This window comes from Telopea speciosissima, chromosome 1, assembly GCF_018873765.1.
Source record: "Telopea speciosissima isolate NSW1024214 ecotype Mountain lineage chromosome 1, Tspe_v1, whole genome shotgun sequence".
Taxonomy (NCBI): domain Eukaryota; kingdom Viridiplantae; phylum Streptophyta; class Magnoliopsida; order Proteales; family Proteaceae; genus Telopea; species Telopea speciosissima.
Window position 1 is genome coordinate 64,189,721 of NC_057916.1, and position 23,198 is coordinate 64,212,918.

Genomic DNA, 23,198 nt, shown 5'->3' on the forward strand with positions numbered 1-23,198 from the left:
CAAATCAAGATTGAAGATAAGTTTTGGCACAGACCTCCCAAAAATATTTTGGTGAAAAAAATCAACACTCAATCATGGCAGTAATAGAAGATAACCTACAGGAATTTTCTCAGTAACCAGCTTTCGCACTCCATCAGCTTTCAGTTTCATCTTTAGATCTGATCCAGATGCATATTCTGGATGCAGCACCATAATGTCTATAATATCTCCAAGATATGGGTTCAAAAATCCACCAAGCTTGTCTATTACTGCTTCCAAGGTCACAAGAATAGACATCAGAAGAGATTCCTTAACACTAGAGAATCCAATAACAGTTCTATCCAGGTTATCCTTGGATTTTGTAGCCACGCATGGGGAGACTTCATGAACTCTATTTAACAAGTGTCCCATAATGTGAGGAAGCTCAGCTAGTGCCTTTGGACCAAGCACATTAATCAGAGAAGCAGTGCTACGAAGGCAGCTGGCAGAGAAAGCAAAGTTAGATGAACCAATGTGCTTTGAAACAGAAGCAAGGCATGTGCTGAAGACAGATTTATTTGAAGGGAACTGGTTTGCCAAAACATCCAGGGCAGAAACCGCTGCCAACTTGAAGGAAGTATCAGAATCATCCGTAGAATCATCAATTAACTGAACAATTTCTGCACACAGCTTGTCAAAGGCCTCCCATGCATTTCTATCCAACTGAAGCCAAGAATAACTTGAATTCTGATGTAAATTACTTCTCTCTTTACTCTTTGTCTTCATGACACGGTATTTAACGGTTTCACACAGAAGCCCAAGAGCCTGCTTACAAGGAAAACACAATAAAATTTGCTCCTAAGTTATATACAGATATAGATATGAGATGATTCCCAGCCCATCAGATCAACATAATTCAGTCAATCAGATCAACACGTGGCAGGAAATCCACAAACCCATTGGTCAACCAATGTAATAGCATGTGCATATCCCACAAAATGGCAATCCACCATTTTAAGCGTTCCTCTAGAAAAAGCGCTTGCCAATACTCAACTCCGTTGGATGATATTTACCATCATATCCACCAATTCTTTTAAGGAATATCTTTAGTACTCCCCAAAGAAGGAATCCAACAGCATGACAGGACAGTGAGGTCATCCAAATGGTTGATACATGGTAAAAGAAAGTTAAATGTATTAACAAAAATGACAGGTGCAGAGACCTCTCTAACCATGGTATATATATAATCAGACTATGGATTGAAAATTGGGTCAGGTCAGATCAGTTTATGACTTATTTTCTCTTTTAAGGATTGGACTCTGGTTCCTGAAACACCACCCCAATTATAGTGTTAAGTGTGAACTAAGTTTTCTGTCTCAAACATATGAAAGTCAAATCCACAAGAATACCATCATACCTTCTTTTTCACATTTCTATCTACATGGCCCAGTAACAGAGTAATGCATTTAAAGTATGCCGAGGGGATCATGCCCTTTGTTATAATCTTCAAGGAAGTCTGCATACACTCCTTCATTTCTTTCCTGATGCTAATAGGAACTTTCAGTTGCTTGCTTCTGGTGTTGATAAGTTGCAAGTGCAAAACAACCTGCTCCACTAGTGCCCCAAGTATTTTCTGTGAAATTTATGAAACTCATCATGCAAGACATTAACAAATAATATTCAAACAAGGAGATGTAAATAATACAATATCAGCACCTATCACCAAAAAAATTAATAAAATAATAACAAACATATTCAGCAAAAGAGTTCATTTTCACAAAATAACTTCAGACTAAAATGAGAAAATCACAATGGAACAAACTACATAACACAGTTCATTAGCTGTAGCCTCTCCATAGTTATTCAAACATATAGTATACAACACTGCTGAAAAAGATCTTCATTTCTGTCTAGGAAAGGAAATACCAACGGCATAAAGCAAATGCCAAACTACTTGCTTGATAGCACTAGCACAAAAATTGATTTTGAAAAGAATGATGGAAAGGAAATTCAGCAGCATAAAGCAAATGCAACTTGCTTGATAGCACACACACAGAAAATTGATTTTGAAAAGAGTGATGCACCAGGATCACCAGTACAACTGCAGGTCCAAATAGTTTCAGAAGTGTCTGAACCCGTGCAAGTGATTATAGTTCTCAGCATACTGAAAAAAGGACGTTGAGATGGATGAGTGGCAAGATTAGAAAAGAAAAAATAAGAAAATTTGTTTGTGGGAACTAGCTGGTAACATCTACGGTGAGCGGTGGTGACAGGATTAAGGGAGTCAGCTGAGAAGATCCAGTCACAATTAAGGCCAATGACTGCATCAGTCCAAACAATTGATTTGATCTAGTTAAGGTACCAAGATACCAGAAGGATAAGGAAAGCAAAGAGGATTTCAGGCTCCCCCATTTGTAATGTTGCTAGTCGGGAGCCACAGGAGCTTCTATTTTAATTGTGAGACCTGCAGGAATACCAAGCTTTATGTTCATTAATATCATAGTTGTCATGACGTCGCCATGGCGTCATATCGCTGGAGAAGTGGGCATATCGACCACCGATATGGATGATGTAAGAATATCGACCGATATGGCCTCCATGTCGTTGCTATGGCGCCGCCATGGATGCCATACCACGACATATGGCCATATCGGGGGACATGGTTGTTTCAAATTATAAAACTTAATTTTTTAACAATAATTTTTTTTAACCATTTTTTATTTTAATGCTTTTTCCTTAACATAAAAAAAAATTAAAAAAACATCAAATAGAAAGCACTAATACACTATTGACTAATACACAATCACATTCACATCAGCAAATTTTTTTTTTTATTTAGATTGGTTGTTTATTAGCTTTATTCACTCAATATAAATTACGTTCTTGTAATTGTTTTTTTGTTTTGTTACTTTTGTAGTAACTTTCATATGAATCATATCTCAATTCTCATGATTTTTCAACTTTATTATCAGCAAGACTATTGCTATCAATTATTTGATAATCCATGATTTCATATACACTAATGGATATTACACTTTCATGAATTAAGCCATAGTAGATTAGTAGTACACTTTCAGGTTAATTTTTGATGTTATAGGGCATATATTATAACATACTAAATGACATTAAAAATAGAGAAAATAAAAAATAAAACATGGTCGATATGATAGCCATGGCCATGCCATGGCGGGCGACATGTCAATATATTGACATGACACCCCTCCACCGACTTGGATCGCCGTGACGACATGACAACTATGATTAATATGTGAATAATTTTGACTGTTTGGCAAGAATTCCTGTATATTATGTGCACAAAATGCAATTACAGATGTAAACAAAGTTAAAACAGGTACATTAGATTAAATGGAACAAATTGTACAAATCAAATACCAAATTCTCAATGCATTATGTTTGAAGATTGATTCAAGCACAAAAAATAAATGCACCTCATATGTTACCATAATTAGGAAAGAAAAATATTCAGGATTGAACTAAGGCAAGGTACCTGAATGTCATCAGATTCCTCCCCAGATTCAAGCTTAAAAACCAATTCTGTGTCCTGCAATTTGTAAAGAATAAATTGCATTGCGCATAGCAACTCCATGAATTGCACTTGAGACTGATCAACCGTTCCTATTTGTTGAAGAAGCATAACCAGAGAGGGAAGCCATATCATGCATGAATACTGTTCGCATACTTGTAACGCAAATATGTACTCCCATTCCTTCTGGGTTACAGAAATAAAATCTCCTGCGGTATATGTACTCTCGTTGGAGAATGATTTGATTGTCCTCGAAACCAAAGATCGAAAAAGAAGTACAAGCAATGAAGCCAAGCAACTCTTCCCTCCCAGAATCCTGCAAGTTAAGGATATCAACCCAAGCAGAAGGTAAATGAGAACAAAACTGTAAACAATATTTATGTCAAAGTTATACCTTAAAAGGTAAACTATGATTGTCAGCCTTCGATGTGCAGCAACCGCAGGCAACACATTTGTAAAAACCTGAAAAATACATTCAAGAAATCAGCACATTCTAACAAAAGATTAACTACTTTATCAAAATCCTTGACACCAAAGGATATTACTCAGTAATTGTTTATATACCTGAAGCAGTTCCTCTACATTGTCTGTTTTAGATAGCCAGCATGGAACCACAGTGGAAATCAGATTCTCAAACACATGTTGTGAGTGACTGTCACTCTAGAGAAACAGATGAAAGGCAAATTCACACAGTAAGTTGCAATGAGAAGGCATGAAATTTAATCTGAAGCACTAACATAACAGCGATAAGGGAAAAAACGGTGTGTCATTGAAGCTCAACCAATATCTGCACGTTGAGGAAGAAACTCTACACGACTACACATAACGAAGAACATAAATTCAACAGAAAACGACCAACCTGTGTAATAGCGGCCTCCCCGATGACAGTAAGGATATCAAGAATATGATCTAAAATTTTGTCTGGAATGAACTTTGCAATAGAACATAAAAAGGAAAATACATGATTGCGAGTCACTGCATCCTTTGCGGCACGTGCACATTCAACCAACAGTTTTATGTCAAAGTTATCAACTACGCCAGCCTGCATGCAGAACATGTGCTTCTCGCATTTCAATAAGCATAAAACTATTAAAGAAAAGCAGATGATAAAAAGAAACTATTATTGGACTCCAATTGGCAAAGGATATTTTTTAAGTTCTTGAAAAGGTAAGACATACCTTGAGGGAATTATCAGATGCTAGAGAAGTACTAATATCTTCAAGGATTATTAATACTCTATGTTGAATGTAACATATTGTGCTGGTTATAGTTTGAGAATCCCCATTCAAAGGGTCAAGGGGTTTTTCATCTTGGTCAACAAGCCCAAGTAGCCAGCCATCAGTAAAGATTTTGCTGAGAAGCTTAAATAAAGGCCCAACAAGAGAAACCCTATGAATTCAGAATTGCATCCAGTTAGTATGAAATAGCATCAAGTGACAGGATCCATATGCATTGGAGAAATGACTTATAAAAGCTATAATATAATAAAGAACGGGAGTGCTAACTGAAGCATACCTGCTGACTATATCTTTCTTCAGCAACAGAACATCAAGAAGGGAGCTAAGGAAAGAAACCATGTCTTTTCCTTTAAAGAAAGGGTCATGATTTAAATCATAAATCTGGGGTCTTACTAGCTTCTTTTTCTTCTTCTTGCCATCTGATGAAGCAACGAATCGGCCTTCTTCTGAAAGAATAGAATCAAGCAGCTTCCTAATGGTAGAGAAAGTTATCTGGAAAATTTGAAGGCACAGCTGTTAGACACAAGAAAAGGGATGACTAATTGCTTAACATAGAGAGAAACAAATTAAAATGTCAACTCCATCATTCATCACTGACTTAAATGAACTGTAGAATTATCTCAGCGAGAAAGAAAGAGAGACAGACAGTTGGCACAAATATGCACACAAGAAGCATCATCTCCTAGAGGAAAGCATTCACCCGTTTAGCACCAACACTTGCACACAACAGGAAACACTATCTCATAAAAGAAAATCATAATAATCTATAAAGTATAAACCACTACAAGTCTACTCAAGCAAAGACATGGAATACTTCTGAGCTTATCTCTCCAGAGCATCAATAAACTTTTAGGGAAAAAGAATGCTAACCGGTCGTGTGGTTCCACCGTTCCAGCGCTCAGACACAGTACCGCACAAAATTACCTCTCAGCCCCCAGTGAACTAAAAAATTCATTCAGTAAAATGCTCCTGCACGTGCTCTTATTGGCCCCTGCGCTGGTGCAGGCGCTACATGACCGGACAGCGATATTATTTATTACTTCTGTAACCATTTTTCTTAACAGTGTTGTGTGTGTACTGACATTTTCTAAAAGATTTATAGAGATGTAATGATGCTCTTCTAAAAGAACCCGCTCCACTTATATCGAAACTAGAGTTCACACTCCCTGACCTCATCAGCATGCAGACCACATTACATGAGGAATCCGCATCCTCTGAAACTGATATCCTCCTAATGCATATAGATATAATGTAATGATGCTCTTCTAGATGAGGCTGTCCCATTACATTGAATTGAGGTACACTACTTCAACTGCATCAACACACACAGCAACAACAACAACATCATAGCCTTATCCCAACTTAATGGGGTCGGCTACATGGATCCTAGAAGAGACAGTAGAATCATAATAAAGAAGTACAGGGGGCAAACAACCAAGGTTCAAAAACTCGTCTCGAGGAGGTGTCTCAACCAGGTCGAGATTCTCGAGATCTTGGCGTCAGCGAGACGGTGCTTTTTTTTTTTGGGTTTCGATTTGATGTTTCGGTGGGAAAATGGCCATAGTTGGCTGTGAAACTTTATGAAAAGCTTGTTTTAGGCTTAATAAACATATTTAAATCTTCAAATTGTAATAAAAAAAAACCCAATTTTGTGCTTTTGATTTGCGCCCTTGGTTGGCAGTAAGCGTCGAATCCATATGTAATATTTGCCTATACACATTGTTTGAGTGCTATGAGACATAATGGGCAAATAAAACAAGTAAATTATGCAATAATGGATGAAGGCACATAATATTGAATAATTATTTAAGAAACTACTCTTGTTTCTTCTTAAACACTATGATGTAGCATTCATATGTCATCGAGACGGAAGACAGTGCACGTCGGTTCCATCAGACCATGAGTGGACTTGATTCAGTATGTCATAGTTCATATCAATAGACAGTCACAGACTCACAAGTCACTATATTGTATTGTTGGGACATGGAAGACTGTGGTGTCTATGACATATGTGTTGTTCACTGTACTTGAGTGTCTATTTAATATGCATTGTTCACTCATCAATGTACTTTGTAGTTTTTACTTCAAGTCTAAGTAGGTCGACATATTTGAGATTTTTGAGATTTCACCGAAATTTCGGTTGAGTTTACCAAAACAATGCATATTTGGGTCTCATAAGAGAACTCGTCTCAACCAAGTCGAGATTCTCGAGTTTTCTGAGATCTCGGCGAGTTTTAGGACAATGCAAGCAACATCGACGCAAACTAAATGGGTACCGATAGAATAAAAATAGAAAAGCATAAGGGGAGGGGGCATAAAACATCGACACAAACTGTAGGGCATACTGGCATAGTTGTCACGACGTCATGGCGATCCAAGTCGGTGGAGGGGTATCTAATCGATATATCGACACGTCGCCCGCCATGGCATTGCCATGGCAATCATGTCGATCATGGTAGAATTGTAATCAAATCCAAAGTTCAATGGCAAAGTTGACTGGCAAACTAGTAGATAAATCAAGATTTATAAGAGCAATGGCAGAATTGTAATTAATCTGAAGTTGTAAAGGAGTGGCATAACTATAATTTAATGGAGTTAAAGAGAAAACTGAATGGGTTAAACAGAATAACAATAGAGACTATAAGGGGTTTTATATAAATAATATAAGTTGTCCTTGCAATTTTAAAGGCTTGATGTCTTCTTCAACCTTGCAATAACACGATAGAAAGAGAGGCAGAGAGGCGGTGAACTGGAGTAGTTCCAGCAAAGGAAACTCCTTATGAAGACAATTCTCCCTGCAATTTCTGGAACAAAATCGTAGCACCAAGGTCTACCGATCCCAAAATAGCCCCAAAATTCTACTGGCAACCGAATGGTGAGATCTGAAATCAGATCTGGCGGATGTCTTAGTTGTAGGTTACTAAACCAAGGCTAAAATAGGAGATTTAGGGAAGCAAGGAGTGGGTCTAAGGTTGGGGAAGAAACAAAAAATTTAAGAAGAAGAAATCGAAGAGGGAAAGAGAGACAGGACGCCTTGGGGTACGTCGATATGCACAGACCTCCAGCGCCAGGACGCCATGGCGACGCCATGACAATTATGCTCTAGGGCATCGACCTTCTTAGCTACGTACTGCTTCTAAACTGCCCAACATTAGGTCTTGAAGTGGAGTGTAATACAAAAAAAAACAGCATCACATTATCAAATTCCAACTAAATGGGGTCGACTGCATGGATCTTTGATCTCCAATCAGCTTTATTTGAGGTCATACTAGGAACAAGGCCTAAGCTAAGCATGTTTTTCTTCAGTACTTCTCCTAAGGTTATCTTAGGCCTGCCCCTGGTTCTTTTGGTTCCCTTAATCAGGATCAGGTCACTCCTCCGGACTGGGGCCCCTGAAGGCCTAATTTGTTGAACATGGACATACCACCTTAAACGACTCTCTCTAAGTTTATAATGAATCGGAGCTACTCCTCACCCAACTCTAATATGATCATTCCTTACTTTATCCTTCCTAGTTTTCTCACATATCCATCTCAACATCCTCATCTCTGCAACAATAAGTTTATCTAAATGCCACTTCTTCACAGCCGAGCATTCCACCCATACATCATAGCTGGTCTAATGACAATCTTATAAAATTTTCCTTTAAGCTTTAAAGGGATACGCCGATAACATAGTATTCCAGTTGTGTCTCTCCACTTCATCCTCCCTATTTTAATCCTTAGGGTAACATCAGTGAGTTTTTATGAATGTAAATATTCATAGCAAGGACAAGAGGAAGAAGAAAAGAGAAGAGAAGAGAGGAAGCCGGAGAGAGTCTAGAGAGAATTGATTATGTGTGTTGAGTGATTCTCAACACACATATTCACTTCATTAATTCACTTCTAAGAATTACACAGGCTTCCTTAGGGAGGTAAATAGAAATAAAGAAAGAAAGGAAAAAGTACAACTTAGTCATGTCTTATAATAAGACAATAACAGAACTACCCTTATACAAAATATTTTAATAACTCTAACACTCCCCCCCTCAAGCTGGAGAATAAATGTCATACATTCCCAACTTGCACAATAAGGTACTAAATAGACCAGGAATGCAACCAGAATCCAGCTTCTCTTTGATGAAGTATCGATCAACCTCAATATGTTTGGTTCGATCATGCTGAACCGAATTATGGGCAATGCTTATAGCAGTTTTGTTGTCACAATAAAGTCTCATCGGCCCTTCAGTGTCAAAACTCAAGTCTTGAAGTAGTCTCTTTAGCCATATAAGTTCACACACTCCATGAGCCATAGTTCTAAACTCTGCCTCTGCACTGGATCTAGCTACAACTGGTTGTTTCTTGCTCCTCCAGTTAACTAGAATACCACCCACAAAAGTACTAGTAAACAGAAGTAGATATACTGTCAGAGATTGAACCAGCCCAATCAGCATTTGTGTAGCCTTCGATTTCCAAATGGTCATGCCTGGCAAATAGAAGACCTTTTCTTGGGCAGGATTTCAAGTATCTAATGATGCGATACACCGCATCCAGATGTCCACTCCTGGAAGCATGCATGAACTAACTCATCACTTCAACTGCATAAGAGATGTCTGATCGAGTCAAGGAGATATAAATTAGTTTCCCAACTAATCTTTGATACTTGCCTGCATCTATGAGAGGAGAACCACATTCATCACCAAGCTTATGATTTGGATCAATTCAAGAGGTTACTGGTTTACACCTCAACATTCCCGTCTCTTTCAGAAGGTCCAAGACAAATTTCCTCTAGCAGATATTGATTCCTTTCCTTGATCTAGATACTTCAATACCCAAGAAGTATTTCAAGAGTCCAAGGTCTTTGATCTCAAACTGTTTAGCCAAATAAGACTTCAAGTCTTTGATCTCAAACTGTTTAGCCAGATAAGACTTCAATCTGTTTATCTTAGCAATATTGTTCCCAGTAACTACAATGTCATCAACATAGACAATGAGAGCTGTGACTGTGCCATCTCCTCTCCTAATAAGTAAAGTGTGGTTAGCTTGACTCTAGGAATACTCATTCTTCAAGATGGCTTGTCTAAATCTCTCAAACCAGGCCGTAAGAGACTGTTTGAGGCCATGGAGAGCTTTCTTCAAGAGGCACACTTTCCCTTCAGCTGAAGGACACTTAAAACCAGGTGGGGGCTGCATGTACACTTCTTCTACTAAGTCTCCATGAAGAAATGCATTCTTCACATCTAATTGGTACATTGGCCAATCTTTATTGGCTGCTACTGAAAGGAGCACCCTGATTGAGTTATGTTTGGCTACAGGGGCAAAAGTCTCTTGGTAGTCAATGCTATACACTTGACTATACCCTTTTGCAACCAGTCGAGCTTTATATCCTTCCACTGTACCATCTGATCTATATTTTATGGTATAAACCCATCTGCACCCAATTGGAGTTCTACCCCTTGGAAGATCAACTAATGTCCAAGTATCATTCTTCTCTAGAGCCATCATTTCCTCAGATATTGCTTGCATCCATTTTGGATCAGCTAAGGCCTCAGTGACATTTTTGGGAAAGGAAGACTCAAGAGCAGTGGAAAAGGCAATACCTGTAGGAGATATAGAATCATAGGAGACAAACTGGGCTATGGGATTAGTACAAACTCTCTTCCCCTTTCTTATAGAAATGGGAAGATCTAATTCAGGAGGAGAAGTGTTACTCTTTGTTTGAATCAAAGTAGCCCAAGAAGATGCACTTGAGGGCATTGGGGTCAAGCTTGGTGCAGGTTGATTTGTTGACATGAACATAACAAACACAACCAAAGACTTTTGGACGCAAGGAATAGAACAAGATTTACAACAAGTAGAAGACAAGAGAGAAAGAACGAGAGAGTTTAGGGAGAATCGATTATGTGTGTTGAGTGATTCTCAACACACATATTCACTTCATCAATTCACTTCTAAGAATTACACAGACCTCCCTAGGGAGGTAAATAGAAATAATGAAAGAAAGGACAAAGTACAACTTAGTCATGTCTTATAATAAGACAACGATAGAACTACCCTTATACAAAATATTCTAATGACTCTAACAACATCGTCATCTATGTCGCCCTCTTTGTTTATGATTGATCCCAAATATCTAAACTGGTCGCTTTGCGGGATCTACCTCTCATCAATATTCACCAGTTCATTATTCGTCGCAAAGCTGCTAAAGTTACACACCATGTATTTGGTCTTAGTTTTACTAATCTTCAGACCTTTTGATTCCAAGGTTGTTCTTCATAGTTCCAGTTTGGTGTTAATCCTTGCTTTTGTCTCATCTACCAAAACAATATCATCCGTAAAGATCATACACCATGGAACCTCACCTTGAATGCCTCTAGTTAAGCCGCCCATGATAAGCGCAAACAAATAAGGGCTTAAGGCTGATCCTTGATGTGACCCAATTGAGATTAGGAATTCACTACCTTGGCCCCCATGATGAGCGCAAACAAATAAGGGCTTAGGCTGATCCTTGATGTGACCAATTGAGATTAGGAATTCACTACCTTGGCCCCCCGCTGTTCTGAGTTCTGACACTAGTCACCACATCAGCATACATATCTTTAATTAAGTCTATGTATTTACAAGACACCCTTCTTTTCTCTAAAATATTCCAGATTAGTTCTCTAGGAACTCTGTCGTAAGCATTTCTAGATCTATAAAGACCATATGAAGATCTTTCTTGCCTTCTTCATATCTTTCCATAAGTCTCCTTAATAAGAATTTGGCTCCATTGATGATCTTCCTGGCATAAATCCGAATTGGTTTTCCGAAACAGTAGTCTCCTTTCTCAAGTGAGTTTCAATAACCCTCTCCCATAACTGCATCAACAGTTCAACACACACAACCTCCGTAAATTAGGACTTCCCTTCCTTTACATCACAATTCTCATATTCTTCATCAAGGCCACAAGTAATAAATGATCAGATCAAAACAAACCATCCAAAGTAATGTCAGGCTTACTGCAGTTTCTTACTTAGTGATGTAGGAGGAACAACCCTACCCTAGGAGTAGCATGCACAAATGGAATGAGGAAAATGAACAATAGAGCATGTAAGGAACTGGGGGGGGGTAAAATAAATTATATTTTATGGCCTTATAAGTCATAATATTAAAGAAAAAAAATACTTCGGAATTTGACATAGGGACTTGATATGTTGGGAGTGACTTTGGCCATAAGATTTGTAGAAGAACATAATTTAGGGAACAGTGTTGGTTACTAGGTTTCATGAAAGGAAAATGTGACATAAGTACTAGCTTAAAGCCTAACATGAGTTGTTCATATGAACGTAGCATGAGTACCAATAAAGTGTCACAAGAATTGTTACATTACTTCTTAAATGATTTTAAGGAGCAATAAGAAACCCATACAATGATTACAAATTACAACCAGAATCTTTAATCCCGTCACTGCCATGACAGAAATCATATCCCCCACCCGCTACAAAAAAAAACACCTAAGCTCAATATTCTTCAGAACAGCAGATCACAACTTTAGGATTCCACATATAAGGAGCCCCCACTCAACGATAACTTAAGAATCCAGACTCCAGGTACACACCAAAAGAATCTCCTCCACCCACTTACAATGAAGATAGGCTCCATTAAATCAACGAAGATCAACTCAACACATTCCAATTGAGGCCCCTTAAATCAGGGGAGAGGGGACACAGACTAAAAAACTCATATCCTTCTAAAGTTATATCCCATTATCCCCTAGGGAGGCTTATGCAGATAAGTCACCTCCTAAAGGGCTTATTTTATTGGAAATAAGCCCTGGGTTGTGTTAAGTAGGTGTTGGGCCTTTGATCCCATGGGTTTTCTTTGTAATGGGCCACTTTAATGGGCCTAAAATATGGGTAGAAAGTAGGAAAATGGGATTTACTTCACTAGTTTAGTTAGAGTCACGTTTTGAGTCAGTTTCTTTCATTATCTTAGTTTCCTAGTCGGTTTATGTTACCTTATTAGTTAAGGATTGGGTTAGGTCTATCTTTATTAGTGTTTGAATCTGTTTTTGAGTCTTCAGTATAAATTTGCCAGGGGCTACAGTCTTGTACACGAATTTGAATTGATGAGATTGAGGGAAAAAGAACACATAGCTTTGTGCTTTGCTCTGTGAGAGAGTATGGTGAGAGACCCGAGTTTATGAGAGACTACCCTATCTTCTTCTTCCTTCTTCTTCCTTCTTGTTTTTTCTTTTATTGTTCTGAAATTTCTTGCAAATCTGAGAACCGATCGAAATATTTACTGTAGCTGGTCCTGAAGTTTGCGATTGTAGACTGGTTATCACTTGTGTCTGGTCTAGGTTAAAGCCACAGAAAAAGGAGCTAGGAGCCTAGGAGTAGTTTGCTTTTCTCTAAATAGTAATTAACAGAGTATATCAATTGTCAAATTGAAGATGTGGTGCTCTCTTGAGTCATGTTAGAGATTAAACATAATCTTTCCATAAGGCCCCTTCTCTCAAAGGGCTGTAATAAGGACAGATAAGTTTCAACAGTTTCACTGACTTCCCACATTGGTCTAGAGCTCAGACTAAGTGTTAAGAGTGTCTTGTAGTCAATCAACTGGCCAAGGTGAAGACTCAATGTCAGACTAGTTAGTTCTTTTTTGTAGATGGGGTATTCCAGGCAAATAGGGTAGCCAACTAGCCATGGAGGTAGATACTGAATTCGGCTTACAGAAGCACTTTCTATATGTTGTAATGGACTTTGTCTCCAAAAGTCTGGATAATGGATGTGTGTTTTAGGGCTGTTCATTCAAGTGGGCTCTTGCCTGGTTCCTTTCCAGCCTGGTGGAGGGCCGGTCAGGAGAAAAGGGCAAATCTGGAAGGATCAGAGTTGCAGGGGGAGAGGGGGAATCACATAAGAGGAAGACGGAGGGGGAGAAGAGTGCACACGCACAACCACACAGGCTACTCAAACCACAATTCAGCTATTCAGACTATTTAATCTACTCAATACGTTGGTTACAAGCATATAAATAATAAAAGAAATAGACTTTTCAATAAGCAAACAAGTATACTGGACTCCTAACAATTTAAAACTTGCTAAAACTATTCCTACGTATCCTACCCAAATTAAAGATCTCCATACATAATTATCCCAATAAACTAAATAATAAAATCCTAAATATCTACTAGACTAAAACCCATATTTGGACCCGGTTCTTGGTCTGAATTCCCAAACGGTTTGGGTCAGTCCAAGGTAGCGCACCTGCACCACAGCCCCTGTATCTTTGTCTTCCATTTCTTTTTCTTTATTTTTTCTCTAATAAGTTAATCTTGTTCCTACTTTTCAAACTTTTTCACCGCAGGTCACTTTTTTTTTTTGGAAAACAAGAAATTTATTAGAGGAAGGAGACACCACAGGTCACATATTGCTAACTAATCTTTTGCACTGATACCCTAATGTGGAAAAGGGCAAACAAGAAAGAGGAAAGACAAAGATTAAAATCAAAAGATAGAGCATATTAATACTGACATTTACAATCATCCACAAGATAACACTGGCTAAAATAAACCACCAGAAAACTATGAATAACAGCAATACATACTCTATGGCATCTAAATAAACTGTCAAACTAAATTGGGGAGAAATGAGTTTGAGAAAGTAGAATCAACAGACATTTACACGCAGAAGAGCCTCTCTAGCTGCATTCTGTATATCTCCATTGTCATTCCGAAACAGAAAAACAAGAACTTGAAGAAGATGATCCTGCCCAAAAAACAAGAGAAATGGTTAAAACTCCAGTCATAAAGCAGTGCACAACAAAGAACCAGGCATTCAACTGACAATAAGAAGAATATCAGTTCATTGAACTGTTACTGGACAAATTGAGACTTCAACAAATAGTATTGTGTGTCCCAATAGATAAAACCTACAACACACAGAAACTTTTGCACCCACAAAATGAATGTCTTCAGGGTAGGGAGGCCATAAACTGGCAACATTTTGACCAATGACAGAACACAGGCATTTTTTTTATTTTGGGGCGGGGGAGGGAGAGGGGAGAAACACATGCATGGTCCATCACATTAGGTTCTTAGGAGAAGCCAATTATAATAAAAAACGGATATGCAACATTAAATATTTACAGGAAAATATTAATGAAAAACCCGAAAACAGCATCAATCCAAACATTACAAAACAAAAGGAAAAAATCACAACACAGACTGGAAGCTAACAAAGTAAAAATTAGAATCATAGATCCAAGTTCAACCATTGGGATGTTAGTGCTACAACAACAATATATCCAAGCTAACGATGAGGTTGTGAAATTGGTTAGCGCTGTGCATAAAGACATTATAAGAAATAAGAGTGAGGAAACCACATCTTAAAGCATTATTTTGTGATAATAAACAAAATTAAGAACCTGAACAATCTGAATCACCACTGTAGGGTTTGGTTGGAATCACCACCAATCAGGCTCTTGGAATCACTACCAAGAAGGCTGGAACTGCATCGTCCACCACAGTACTAAACGACAACATCACCACTGGCTAAAGCCAAAACTCACTTTTTTTCCAAACGTTTGAGGGACTAAGCCCCTTCTCATTTATTTATATCTTCATAGAAACCAACAAAATAGGAAAAACCTCTAATATGGTAGGAGGATCCCTTACAACTGTCTTCCTTGAAAATAGAAACTATCTAGAACATAACAAAATAGAAATTATAGCTAGATTGTATCATATTTATCCAACACTACAAAATAGAAAGTAAGAAGCCACAAAGTGAAACCCACAATCCCCATAATAGTTGGAATATCTTCAACAGAATATTCCCACTCAAATCTGTTCAAGATCTTCTAGAATATCCTCCAAATTTCTTCTAGATCTTCTAGAATATTTTCCAAATCTCCTCCCTATGATTTGCATCAGTTCTTCCGACCTTGAAAAACTCATCCTCAAGTTTTGAAAAATCAAGGAATAAGATCTGCAGGATCAACCTTCAGTAGGAAGTAGAACTCAGCAACCATCGACTTTGCCTGCTGTCCTTCCATGGCTCTGATACGAATCAGTGAAGGCAGCAAGAGATCAATCACAACAGGATCACATACAGGGACAAATCAGTATTAAGAACAAAATTCTAATATTTTTTATGCAGGGCCATCAGCAGCCCCTGCCAAGCCCAGTCCAGGGCCTCCAGGCCCAGTCAAGTACCCCACGCGGTACCAGCTTAGGCCCAGGCCCAGTGATTGAGCCTGCAGCTCAGGAGAACCAGACCTAGCCCAGACCTTGCGTGGTCCGGCCAGACCTAGCCTAGCCTGCATGCAGCTTTTGTAATGGCCAATGTGTGGCCCAGTTTTTATTTAGTCTCTTATTTTTTTGTCTTTTCATATATCTAGGTAGTTAAGTGTCTTTTAGTTTTCCTAGTTTCTAGTTAAGTGCCTTTTCATATTCCTAGGTAGATTTAATATTTTTCTTGTTTGTCGTTCCTAGGTCTTGGAACAAGTGTCTAAGTTTCTTGTTTGTTGTTCCTAGGTATTGAAATGAGTTTCTAAGTTTATTGGGGATAGTTTTTGTGTATGGGGGATTGTTTCTAGGTGTAGGAACCCCACTTGGCTTGGGAAGACCAACAGTCCACTTATTGGGGGATTGTTTCTAAGTGTAGAAACTCCACTTAGCTTGGGAAGACCAACAGTCCACTTATTGTAATGCATGCATCCAAGAGACAACTTTTGCTCTTCCTCCCCTATAAATGAAATTCGGGGAGGCTGCTATAGCCATTCCAGATTTTGAAAGAAAAAAAAAGAAGACTAAGTCTTCTTCTCCTTTGAGAGTGCTTGTGGGTTTATCAAGCATGCTTGGGTGGGACTCCTAAGGTGAGACACTAGTGGGACTCTAGCTGTCTACAATTATCTTTTATTTTCTCTACTTATCAAGTTCAGTTCATCATCATCTACACCAGCCGAAATCACCAAGTAAGTCAGCCAACAATTGTCATCCTATTTCACAATCCTTCACCTCATCCTCCTTTCATTGGCAACCTTTTCTCTCCATAAAACCCTCCAACCGTGGCCCCTTTCTATACCTTCCACTGAACCACAATCAATCTTGGCAGCAGGCATCTTTGACTGCACCATTTTATGCTCTTTTGTTTTTTTTTTTTTTTTCCTCTTTGTTTCATTAAGAACATAAATCTCTAACACTCTTTTTCTGTATTTTTTGTTTTGCATATTAAAGGAGAATAAAAGGGATGTGACCAAATCTTCACCACTTGGCCTACGGGAATAGAATCACCACCATACCAAACCAACTGAATTACCATAGTAGGGTATGAATGGATTCACCACCAATCCAATCAGGCTCTAGGAATCAATACAAAAAAGGCTGGAACTGCATCGCCCACAATCCTAAAGGACAAAAGAACCACTGCACTAACAAGGCTAAAGCCAAAACTCACATTTTTTCAATCATTCGAGGGTATAAGCCCCTTTTTTATTTACAACTTCATAGAAACCAACAAAGTAGGAAACCTCTAGCATCGTAGGAGGATCCCTTCCAACCAACTCTTCCTTCAAAATAGAAACTACGGCTGGATTGTAACATAACTATCCAACCCTACAATAACAAAATAGAAAGTAAGAAGCCACAATGTGAAACCCACAATCCCCATAGTAGCTGGAATAACTTCAACAGAATATTCCCCACTCAAATTTCCTCTAGATCTTTTAGAACATCCTCCAAACCTCCTTCCTATGATTTGCATCAGAACCATTTCTACATAATACCCTTACAACTGGAGATGCATGGGCAATAGTAAGAATAGCACATCATATAAAATGATATCTAAATGACAGATAATTAATGATGTTATATACTATTTCATGCAACGAATGTACGGAAACATGTATTGAAGGACATGGATACAAGGTATGAAGCTGGAAGACTTTCCGGCACACACATTTTAGCCACTAAACTGCTCTTTTGGCAATTCGTACACTTGAATAGAGGCGAATCCCGTCAGGTCATATGTCAATTTGGTGGCTTATCTCAACTATACAACTCAACTCAACTCAACTCAACTCAGCCTTATCCCAACTAAATGGGGTCAGCTACATGGATCCTTACCCTCCAATCAGCTCTATTCAAAGCCATAATTGTTACAAGGCCTAGGTAATGCATGTCTTTCCTCACCACCTCTCCCAGAATCATTTTAGGCCTACCCCTAGCTCTTTTAGCTCCTTCAATCTGAATCAAATCACTCCTCCGTACTGGAGCACCTAAAGGCCTCAAGTGTACATGGCTGTGCCACCTCAAACGACTTTCTCGCAGCTTATCATGTATTGGAGCTATGCCCAAATCAGCTCTCAATTGTTCATTCCTTATTTTATCCTTCCAGTTTATCACATATCCATCTCAACATCTTCATCTCAGCTACATTGAGTTTACCTATATGATGTTTCTTTACTTCCCAACATTCCGCACCATACATCATAGCTGGTCGTATGATTGTCCTATAAATTTTCTTTTAAGGTTTAAGGGAACACGTCGATCACACAACAATCCGAACACACATCTCCACTTCATCCACCCTATTTTATTCTTTGTGTAACACCATCCTCCATTTCTGCTTCTTTGTTTATGATTGAGCCTAGATGCCTAAAATGATCACTTTGCGGAATCTCCCTCTCATCAATTTTCACCACCTCATTATCCGTCCTATTGTAACTGTTAGCATTATTTGGAGTTCTTTTTTCTTTAGTTCAAATTGGATCTTCTTTCTTTACTTATTTGTATAATCCCGCTTGAGGGGGAGTGTTGGAATATGTACTCCGGAATACCGTGGGGGTATTCTGGTCTTTTTGGGGTAATTTTATTCTTCTTATATTACTTTGGTATTCCTAGTTATAATGGGAATTCCTAATAGGAATAGGTAAGGGGGTTAGTCCTATTTTGATTAGGAGTAAGTTTCATTTCATTCCTAATTAGACTAGGAATAAGGTGTAATTCTGTTTACTATAAATAAAGGGGCTGGGTGATCGATTATGACACTCAAGCATTCAAGCATTACAACTTCCATCTTCTCTTCTCTCTTTTCTCCTCTCTAAAGTTACTGGTTACAGGTCCTAGGTTTTCTACATGGTATCAGAGTAGTAACTAAGTACCGGATTCTCTCTGTAATTGCTGTTTTGAGAGTCGTTTTTTATTTCTGAGTTGAAGAAGAAACCCTAGTTCATAGAAGAAGAACTAGGGTTTTGTATTGTTTCGATGACGATTGTGTATGAATATCATACCTGCTACTACTGATCGATTTCTGGACTTATTCTACTGCTGAGACACCCCTGCTGCAACTATTTGATTTCTGGGATTCACTCCTCTGCTGATTTTATTTTATCTTTGCTGCAACTATTTGATCGAAGACGAAGATATGCAGTTCCACCATATTGATGATTTTATTGCTGTTTTCGTACATGGAACCGTCTTGGCTGCTATTTTAGTTACCGCTTCATGGCTTTTCCCTGGAATTTCATGGTTCATGGTGTCGAATGCTGTATTCTCCGCTTCGTCCTTCCACTTTGCCGCTGCCTTTTCTCTGGTTTCTGCCTCAACAATTCCTTTCTCAACTGCCACTGTTTGCACCTTTGGTTGCGTCTCAAGGAAGGAGCTGATGGAATCATCTTGTTACCCTCGTCCACTCTCAACTCCTTACTGCTGAGAATCATGGATCGTGGTTGAAGTCTTGAAGATGATGGTATTTCCACGATTTTATGCTTTATTTTATTTCCTGGTTTCCATATATGCCCCTGCCTTTATGTCTAATTCAATCAATATCCTCATGAATTCCAATGTTGCGTGACAGAATTTTATCCTTTTTTAAATCCTACTTCCCAGGTTTGCCCCTACAGTTTACTATTACCCAATCTTCCCAATTTAATTACAAGTTTACTCTTGGCCTTGCATTTGCTTTACTTGGATTTCATCTAAATTACACCCTCTAAGTTCCTTTTTAAAATGGGCCGGGCCACCCTCTTATTGGCTTTTTCAAATGGGTCTTTTCTTGTTTTTGGTGGGGCCTGTATTTCAAACCAGCCCATTTTGGGCATCTCTTTCTCTAAAATCTGTCCGGGCTCATCCTCTTTACTCAAGCTCTTGTTGGGCTTTTATATTGGTTGGGTGTTTATTTGGATTCTGGCCCATCTATTTTACTCATTGCATCCCATTGCTTTTTGTTTACCAAAAAGTCCTTGCAAAATTCTGATTATTTACGGAACTGCCATTATTTTTTCATACATTCCCCTATTTGACTACCCAATTGACCCTTAAAATTCTGGTTTATTACCAGTTTGCCCTTTGGCTTGGATTGTATTTAAAAGTGGATTTCCACCAAATTACAGCCATGCCATTTTTTTTCCAACACCTTTCTCTTTCAATAATTCTAATTCCCTTCATATCCCATACCTTTGGTATTTACCCATAACACCTTTGGAAACTTCTGGTAAATTATAATTTTGCCATTCCTTCCTTTTTACTTACCCATAGCACCTTTGGAACATTCTGGAATATTATGTTTTTGCCCTATCTCTTACATCATCTCTATTATATCCACGTGTACTACACGTGAGGGGGGGGGGATTATGTACAATACACCTGCAAACATTGAAGAACGCAGAACTTGCAGGAACATTGGTGCAAAACATAGAAGATCAGTTTTCTCCACCATTGCCATTGGGTATCTTTCGTTATTGGATTGAGTTTGCTGTAAGCGGGAGATTGAAGTATTGAAGAGTATTGAAGATATTTGGTTGTGGCCTATTTGAGGACTTTCAGTTGGGTTGATACAGTATTTTTTCCGCTGCCTGATTCAGTTTGTTTTCGCTGCTTGCTGCTCTAGTTATTTCACTTCAAGATTCTAAGTCACTATGACAATCTGAGATTCATCATTGGATAGCTATTGAAGATTGTTGAAAGCTGCCTTTTTTGGAAGACATTCCAGTCTCGGTTTGCTGATCATATCTGTCCAAGTTTTGAAGATCTATTTTTTCAAGTTCTTGAAGGTTTATTTAGGAGCTACATTCATATGTCAAGCTGGATTCTGCTGCACCTTAGTTTTTTTTCCATTTTGTTCAAGTTGGGCATTGGTACCTTGTATGCGCCAACTTGAGGGGGAGTGTTAGCATTATTTGGAGTTCTTTTTTCTTTAGTTCAAGTTGGATCTTCTTTCTTTACTTATTTGTATAATCCCGCTTGAGGGGGAATGTTGGAATATGTACTCCGGAATACCGTGGGGGTATTCTGGTCTTTTTGGGGTAATTTTATTCTTCTTATATTACTTTGGTATTCCTAGTTATAATGGGAATTCCTAATAGGAATAGGTAAGGGGGTTAGTCCTATTTTGATTAGGAGTAAGTTTCATTCCTATTTAGACTAGGAATAAGGTGTAATTCTGTTTACTATAAATAAAGGGGCTGGGTGATCGATTATGACACTCAAGCATTCAAGCATTACAACTTCCATCTTCTCTTCTCTCTTTTCCCCTCTCTAAAGTTACTAGTTACAGGTCCTAGGTTTTCTACAGTAACTAAAGTTACAAACCATATACTCCGTTTTCAATCTACCCATCTTAAAACCTTTTGATTCCAAGGTTGATTTCCATAATTCTGACTTGGCTTTAGTCTCGGCTTTTGTCATTGTCTCATCCACCAAAACAATCAGCAAAAAACATACACCAATGGACCTGATCTTGAATGTATGGCTTTTTCATCTATGATAAGCACAAACAAATAAAGGCTTAAAGCTGATCCTTGATGTAACCCAAGTGTAATTGGGACTCATTATCTTGTCTCCCCACAGCTATTACACTAGTCACCAGTCACCATACCATTATACATATCGGCGCATCGTTTACAGGGGACTCCAAGCTAAAGGTCAATAGGACATGGTATTAAAATAGTAAAATACTCATAAAATAGGATCCATGCAAGAAGTGATTGGCAGAACATATTAAGGGGTCAGCGACTCCCCACCTAGAAGGCCAACAAAACAGGAAAAGAAATAAGAAAAAAGAACAAGAAAACACCATCCCCATGCTCCTATTGGTTTACATCTTTGCATAAAGAACTATATAACTACTATCATGCGTCAAAAACCTTCAGTAACCCGTGTGACAGCACATGAAAATTTGATTACACAGTATGACCTTTTTATGGGTTTGTTGTTACACAATTATTCCAAGATGTTTAATGTGTAAATAGAGTTAACATACACAGAGGTTTCATAGCATAATTCAAATATTTCCCTAAGATTTCAGTGGTTTTAGTGATCTTTGCATGATTTCAACATGCTTCATCCAAAATCAGGGAAATAATTTCATTTGTCCCTCAACTAATTCAGTTCAAACCTTTCCTCATTAACCTTCGTGAATCATAATTTTCTTTCTGAGCAGGGAGATTCATTAAAACACCAGCAGCACAACATTAAAATCAGCTAAGGATAGAAAATCTCAAACCAAGAAATCCCTCACATCGAAGACAAAACAAGCAATCCAATGAGCAGGAGAAACCTCTACATAACCTAAACCTAATAGATGGGGAAAAGGAAGAAAAATAATTCCCTACGATAAAATATCATCCCATGAATCATTGTCAAACCATTACTAACATATTGCAGTATGTATGTCCATAAATCCATATCCAAGATCAATGATAAGTGTAGCCAAACCAAAGTAATTAAGATCACAAGTCTTGTGCATGTGCAGACAATAATTTACCCATCGTATTGGAAACCCAGTCAGATAGGGCATGTATGGTAACATTATAAAAAAGTGTTTTTCGTGTTTTTTTATTTTTTTGGAATAGAAACTGTTCATAATATGTATGTAATCACCGGTTTGTTTTTTGCTTTTTTGGAATGAACCGGCCAAAAAAAAACAGTTTTAAGGACTTTGTGAGAAGCAAGTTTTTGATGACCTAAAAACACAGAAACAATTTTTAAGTAAAATCTGGCCCGATAAAAAATTCGTGAAAAGGGCTTGAAGCCTTATCTCATAACCTCAAGACTCTACAGAGAAGCTCTCACTGTCGCCTCTAGGGTTGCCATTGACAACCACTGGAAGCTCCAATCTCGCCTCTAGACGCTGCTTGGGCCACCTACCATCGCCGCTGCTCTCGCCGGACTCCATTGGACCTTCACCTCTGCTCTTGCCGGACTCCACTGGACCTTCGCCTCTGCTCTTGCCGGACTCCATTGGATCTTCGGCTCTGCTCTTGCCGGACTCCATTGGACCTTCGTCTCTGCTCTCGCCGGACTCCACTGAACCTTCACCTCTGCTCTTGTCTCTAGTTTGCAAAACACAGGTAAAGCCTCTAGTAGCTGCTCTCGCCGGACTCTATTAGGGCATGAATGGGTTGTTAGAGTTGTTAGAAGTTATGCATTAAGGGTAGTTTAGGAACTAGTCTTTAGACTAGTTGCCTTACTATGTATTTTTTCTTCTTTATCCTTTT

General features: G+C 38.4%; 1 protein-coding gene across 1 annotated transcript in view; it reads right to left on the minus strand.

Moving 5' to 3' along the window:
• LOC122652862 (uncharacterized protein At3g06530) overlaps nt 1-23,198 on the minus strand; it is a gene marked incomplete at its 5' end in the record, with an annotated part of 58,458 nt that overhangs the window by 10,887 nt on the left and 24,373 nt on the right. The window contains 9 exons of the mRNA XM_043846745.1: nt 100-783; nt 1,376-1,591; nt 3,467-3,818; nt 3,897-3,964; nt 4,067-4,162; nt 4,362-4,544; nt 4,681-4,891; nt 5,018-5,232; nt 14,378-14,467. Of these exons, the coding sequence (XP_043702680.1) occupies nt 100-783; nt 1,376-1,591; nt 3,467-3,818; nt 3,897-3,964; nt 4,067-4,162; nt 4,362-4,544; nt 4,681-4,891; nt 5,018-5,232; nt 14,378-14,467 (2,115 nt within the window). The remainder of the gene's footprint in view (nt 1-99; nt 784-1,375; nt 1,592-3,466; nt 3,819-3,896; nt 3,965-4,066; nt 4,163-4,361; nt 4,545-4,680; nt 4,892-5,017; nt 5,233-14,377; nt 14,468-23,198) is intronic.